The following is a 5,690-nucleotide window of genomic DNA, read 5'->3' on the forward strand; positions in this document are numbered from 1 at the left end:
CCACCAGGTGGCCCTGGTCCGCCACAGCCCTGCCCAGTGATGTCACCACGTCACCCAGGCCACCGACCTTCAAAAAGGAGGCCGGGCAGTGGTTGCAGAGTTGTGAAGGTGCGAGCAGTACCGCGTCGGCGTACCACACACAGCCAAAATGTCACGGGTTTGCGCCGCGTCCAGCCAGCAGCCTGGCAGCAAGAATAGCCCCAGAAGGGCCTGACGCAGCCCCCCTCCCTCACCTTGGCAATGGGGGCCATCTCCACGGCGATGTGCACCACGTGCAGCGGGTGCGGCTTGGCGCCGACGCCCCCCTCAATGGGGATGTGGTAGTCCAGGCCCCCGCGGTTGTCGTAGGTGCCCTCACCCCCCTCCACGTCAGACAGCACCACGTCCAGCACGTGGGCGTCACGCGGCACCATGAAGGTGGCCTGGCACACGACGGAGGGGAGGGTCAGCACATAGCTCAACAAGGCGACAGCCCCCCACACACACATCCAGGAAATGCTGGCTCCAAACCATGTCCATTTTGCAGACAACAGTGTCCGCCATGAGGGTGCTCAGCTCGGGGCGCTTGAGTAGCGTGGCTGCTGTCCAGCTGAGTCTCCAGCACGCGCCAATCCGCTGCAGGTTGCACATTCTCTCCCCGTCCCCTCCTCACGGTGGTCCTGGGGCCCACCCACCCTGTGGTGCAGGCCGCCCTCCCCAGGGGGCTTCATGGCTGCCGGCCCCAGGCGCCGCAGGTGGCCCCAGCGGTTGAACCCTGCGGTAATGTAGATCTGCTCGCGTCCCGCCAGCGCCGTGGAGGCCGGCGAGTAGTACACCGTCACCTTCTCCCCGGCACGCGGCACCTCGGGCTCGGTGAACAGCACCTGTGGAGGGGGGATATCAGGGGGGCCTTTGAGATCACAAAGGGGCAGCGCTTCACACCACCCACATCATGGCTGCATCTAGGAGTTTTGTATTTGTAAGCCGCATACACGCGTACTGCCTGGGTCACAGCAGGCCTCGCATTAGCCCTGAAAATGAGGCAGCCGCCTTGCCAGCCAACCCAGCCTTGCCCAAGCCAGAAAGACTCACGTGCTTGAGCTGGCGCCGCAGCACTGCCATGGCCTGCTCACGCAGCTGGACCCGCTCAGCCTGGCGCTTGGCCTCCTTCGCCGCAGCAGCACTCTCAAAGGCCTCGCGGCGCGTGCGTGCGGCGTCGCGCAGCTGCTGCAGCAGGCTGTCCGCCCACGCGGCAACGGGGTCTTCCGCGGCCTCAAACTCTGCCGGCCAGGCCACGAGCGCCTTCGGAGGGCGGGCGCAGATACACAGTATAGAGGGGTTGCTGGGCCGATGCCTGATCAGCAGCAGCATGCTGGCGTACAGACACATGCAGATGAACAACATAGCAGCGTCGGCAGCAGATTGATGGTGCAGCCACCCTGCTTCTGCACCTCTCTGCAAAGCCCTGCCACCTTACACCCTAGAGACCATCCCCCCCTCCCCGCACCGACACACACGCGCACCTTGTGATCAGCGCCGTTGTTGTTGTCCCAGCAGTCCCCAGAGTTGACGCAGAAGGACAGGGCCGCTGCGGTCGCCGGCACGTCGAACGCCGCCTCCCACCACAGCTCCCCCTCTGCAGCCTGAGAGTCGAGGCGCAAGCAGTCGTGGGATGGGGTGAGCTCAGGTGGCGGAGAGGCAGGCGGGGTCGCCAGGATCAACTACGTCAGACAGCTCCAGCCCGACAGCCTGCATGAGGGCCGCAGCCCTGGCCCTCCTCCATCCGGCACCGCTGCCGTTGCTACACGCGCGCACACCCAAAGGCTGCGCACCTCCTCCACCTGGGCGGGCACCATCACGATCGGGTCGCCCCCCAGGGTCTTCCAGTTGTTGAAGCCGTAGGTCAGGGTCGGCGCCGCGTGGCCCTGCGCGGGGTCGAGCCAGGCCAGCGGCCCCGCCCTTGTGTTATACAGCAGGCGGCCCTTTGCGCCCGCCACCAGCGGTGCGGGGCTGGTGGTCCAGAGAAGCGCTGTGGCCCCGTTGGCCTCAACCTTGCGCTGGTCCAGGGCGCCGTCGCGGTATGACGCGCAGCCGGACTTAAGCTCTGGGGCAGAAAGAGAAAGAGGATGGTGTGTCAGATTGTGAGTTGACAACTGTACTTTTGTTGCCAACAGGCAGGGGAGTTGGCTATTAGTGTGGTTCTCGCACAGAATGGCAGGCGGCCGCCCCCCCACCTCGTAACGATGCAACACGGAAGCCCTCAATACGGCAAGTCGCAGCAGGCAACCAACCCGTGTGACCCTGCTGGGCGCTCACCCTCCACTGCGGCGCGCGCCTCCTGGTCATCACGCTGCAGAGCCGCCGCCTTGGCAGCGGCTGCCGCCTCGCGCGCCGCCGCCTCGCGCGCCGCCCTCTCCTCCTCCTCGGCCTTTGCGGCGCGGTCTGCCGCGCCGTCAATCCACTCCTCAAAGGACCAGCCGCCCTCGGTGGCAAAGGTGAAGTCCTGGCCCTGCGCATGTGGGACGGCCGGCCGTGTCGATTGGTCGGAAGAGCGATCAAGCGTAGAGTGTGTCGCCCCTGTCCGTTCACAATACAAAACCAGCCAGGCACCGCCGCTCACCATGGCGGGCCCAGGAACCCTCTGGACCTCTCACAACACAGGCCGCAAGCACCAGGGTTTGGGTTCAGGGGTGCAGGGTTAGGGATGGCGGCGCACCTGGTTGTTGTCGTAGCTGCCAAAGTCGTCCCCGAACACCATGTTGATCTCGTACGCCTCCTCCGGGACCGCAACCTTCACGGACCAGAAGTCGCTGCCATCCACGTGGGGGACAGGGGCCGGCGCCAGCGGCAGCTTCTCACCGCCCAGCTTCCACTTGTTGAAGCCCACCTGCAGGCGCAGCTGCGATGCCCACCTGGTGACAGGAGGGAGCAGGCGGCGCGAGCGTTCGAGGTGAGCGCCGCGTCGCCCAGGCCGCCTCAGCATCACGATCGAGAACCCTGCCCTCTCGGTTCTTCATGCATACTGCAGAGTCCCCTGCCCTGTCCCACCAGCCTGCGCCCCTGCCCGCCCAACGGCGCTCAGGCTCACGCGGCCCCAACGGCCGCTGCACCGCGGCTCACTGGAGGCAGGAGCTCTGGGGCTTGTTGAAGTACACCACCACGTCAGACCCAGCCACAGGCACCTCGGGCACCGTGAACACCAGCCAGTGGTGGCGCTCCGCAGCCACCTCTGCCGGGTCATGGGACGCAACCAGCGCCGCAGCGTCGGATCGCAGCTTCGCCTCGCGGGCCGCGCGGGCGGCCTGCGCGCGACCGGGAGGGAGTGTGGCTTTGTCATGCTGCCACACTTTGATGTGCGTGATAGCTCCCAAAGAAGAGCAGCTGCCTCCACCACTTGCCGGCCTGAACGACAGCCAATGTTGCCCCAGTAAACCTGCTGCAGCTGACGAGGTGCAGGCAATCGGGTTAGAGCCCCCCACCGCCTCAGTCCAGCACTTCATGCGTCCCGGGTCCCACCTTCTCCTGGGCGCCCAGCTGCGGCGCCATGCGGTCCGCGTAGTCGCCCCCGCCCCGCCCGCGCTCGTCAACCCAGTGGTCCGCCTCTTCGGCAGCCGCAGCCGGCGCCTGGCTTGCCGCGGCCCCTAGGGCGGCGGCCGCCGCCGCTGCCTGCTGCTTCCACTGCTGCTGCTTGGCGGCAGTCACAGCCGGGCTGCTGCCAACAACTTGTGCTGGTGGCGCCGCAATGCCGCTGGCGTGTGAGCCGCTGGCCGCATTGATGCTACTGCTGCTGCTGCTACTGCTGCTGTGGTGTGTGCTACCACCACTTGCCTCCACCTCCTCGCCGTCTGCGGGCGCCAGCGGGTCCATCGCGAGACCATTGGCGGCGGCGAGCGCGCGTATGTCGTCGTACTGGCGGCGCAGCGCGTCCACCTGGTCGGCGGGCAGGCGGCCCGCGTCCGCCTCCAGCAGGGAGCGCAGCTTGCGGTTCTCCTCGGCCAGCTCCGCCAACTCTCCATCACTCAGCTGCTGCGATGCGGCACGCGCCTGCGCAGGAAAGGCAAGGTGGCCGGAGCCAGGCATAGCGTGGTGGGGTGCAGTGGCATGGTCATGTTTCAGCGCTTCAGTGCGGTCCGCACTTGGGTGCGCATGCGCCGCAGGAGGCGGGGGCGCCAGGGAACGACGGATCTAGATCTGGGATCGGCGCTATTGCGTCACATGATAATCTTGCAGCGCTTCTGGGTGTTCGTCACCAAGGCGCCGCAGGGGCACCCCAAACCTGCACCGCGCACTGCGCAGCGGCGCTGATGGCGGTGGTGGTGTGGACGACAGCACACCCACCGCTCTGGCCACAAGCCCGATCCTAGGCGGACGGCATGCTCCGAATTGTCTCGCGATCAATGGGCGCGCTCCTGCTGCGAAACGGGACAAGAGCGGGTCAGCGTCTCGAAGCGCTCCATACCGGGCCCCAGCGCGAGAAGCATTAGATTCAATTATACCCGATGGGCTCTTTCCAAGGCGGCAGCCCCTCGCCAGCATCCTGCCCGCGGTCGTTGCGATAGAGCGATCGAAGAACCGACAGATCGCCGTGCGAATATCGAGCTGTAAAAACCAGGGTTAATTGCGATCAGATAATCAACTTGAGCGCGACCTGACGCGGACAAGGACAGGTGCTGGGCAACGCGTCGCATCCGTTGCGCAGTTGATGAAGCTGCCGCAGCGCTAGGTTGGGCTTTATGGGCGGATCGATAAGCGCTGACGGGAGCCATGTGCCCATCAAGCTTCAGGGGTTGAACGAGGGTCCTGAGTGCCCACCCAAAGCCAGGCGCGGCCTCGGCCGCTCAACCTGTACAAGACATGGACAAAACGACCGCCCAGCAGCGCCTGCCCTCCCCCATCGACTGAGAAGGGTGGGAGGAAAAGGACAACGATTGAGTCTGCTGCTGTGCGGTCCACCGCTCAGAGTCAGTGCAAACAAGATTGCGGTGCTAATGGCTGCGAGGCAGAACTCGAGCTCAGGGCAGGCTGCACTGATGCGTGAGTGTGGGGCAGGTTTGCACAGTCAATATCCTACCCACCTGGGCGAGAGGAGGATCGAGGTGTGGTCAGCCCCGCCGCCCTAAGGAAAGAACAGTGTTTTACCTGGTGTGAGGTGGCAGGACACCACGTGTCACCCAGAGGGCAAAGTGCATGCCGGGGTGCTTGGGGCGGCGGCCTTCAGAGGTCACAAGGCTGTCTCCAGCCCGGGACGGACGGTTGCCACGACCGGTCAAGGGTCTGGGGTCCCTCACCAGCTGTTATGCATCCAGCCGCGCAGAGCCACTGCTATCAAGAAAGCGACACGTGACTTGCGCCCCTGTTCGGCGAGCCCGACAGCAGAGGGGTGAAGGTGGTCACCTGGTGTCACCCCGGCCAATCTTGGGAGAACAGTGCCTGGAAACGCGTGGCACAGATTAACAGGACGCCTCAATCGTGTTGCGGCAGCGTACTCACGAGGTTGAAGTCAAAGAGGGCATGAGGGTGCGGGGCGCGCATGGTGGCGGCTGTCCGCCGTGCCTGAACACACCTCATGAACAGTGCTGTGACGCGATGTGTGAACAAACTTGCAAGCACCACACCCCACATATATCACAAAAACACACGCACACGCACACGCACACGCACACGCACACGCACACGCACACGCACACGCACACGCACACGCACACGCACAC

General features: G+C 65.2%; 1 protein-coding gene across 1 annotated transcript; it reads right to left on the minus strand.

Annotated features, from left to right (window-relative positions):
• Nucleotides 1-233: 233 nt before the first annotated feature.
• MNEG_9147 (Soluble starch synthase 3,chloroplastic/amyloplastic) lies at nt 234-4,059 on the minus strand (the record flags this gene model as incomplete). Its single annotated transcript, XM_014042379.1, has 9 exons — nt 234-422; nt 675-863; nt 1,072-1,281; nt 1,503-1,622; nt 1,812-2,083; nt 2,296-2,488; nt 2,696-2,891; nt 3,100-3,281; nt 3,496-4,059. Coding segments are annotated over 9 exons (2,115 nt in total), but the record flags the coding sequence as incomplete, so codon positions are not given.
• Between the last annotated feature and the right edge of the window lie 1,631 nt (nt 4,060-5,690).

The sequence above is a fragment of the Monoraphidium neglectum genome (genome assembly GCF_000611645.1).
Source record: "Monoraphidium neglectum strain SAG 48.87 unplaced genomic scaffold scaffold01834, whole genome shotgun sequence".
Lineage (NCBI taxonomy): Eukaryota > Viridiplantae > Chlorophyta > Chlorophyceae > Sphaeropleales > Selenastraceae > Monoraphidium > Monoraphidium neglectum.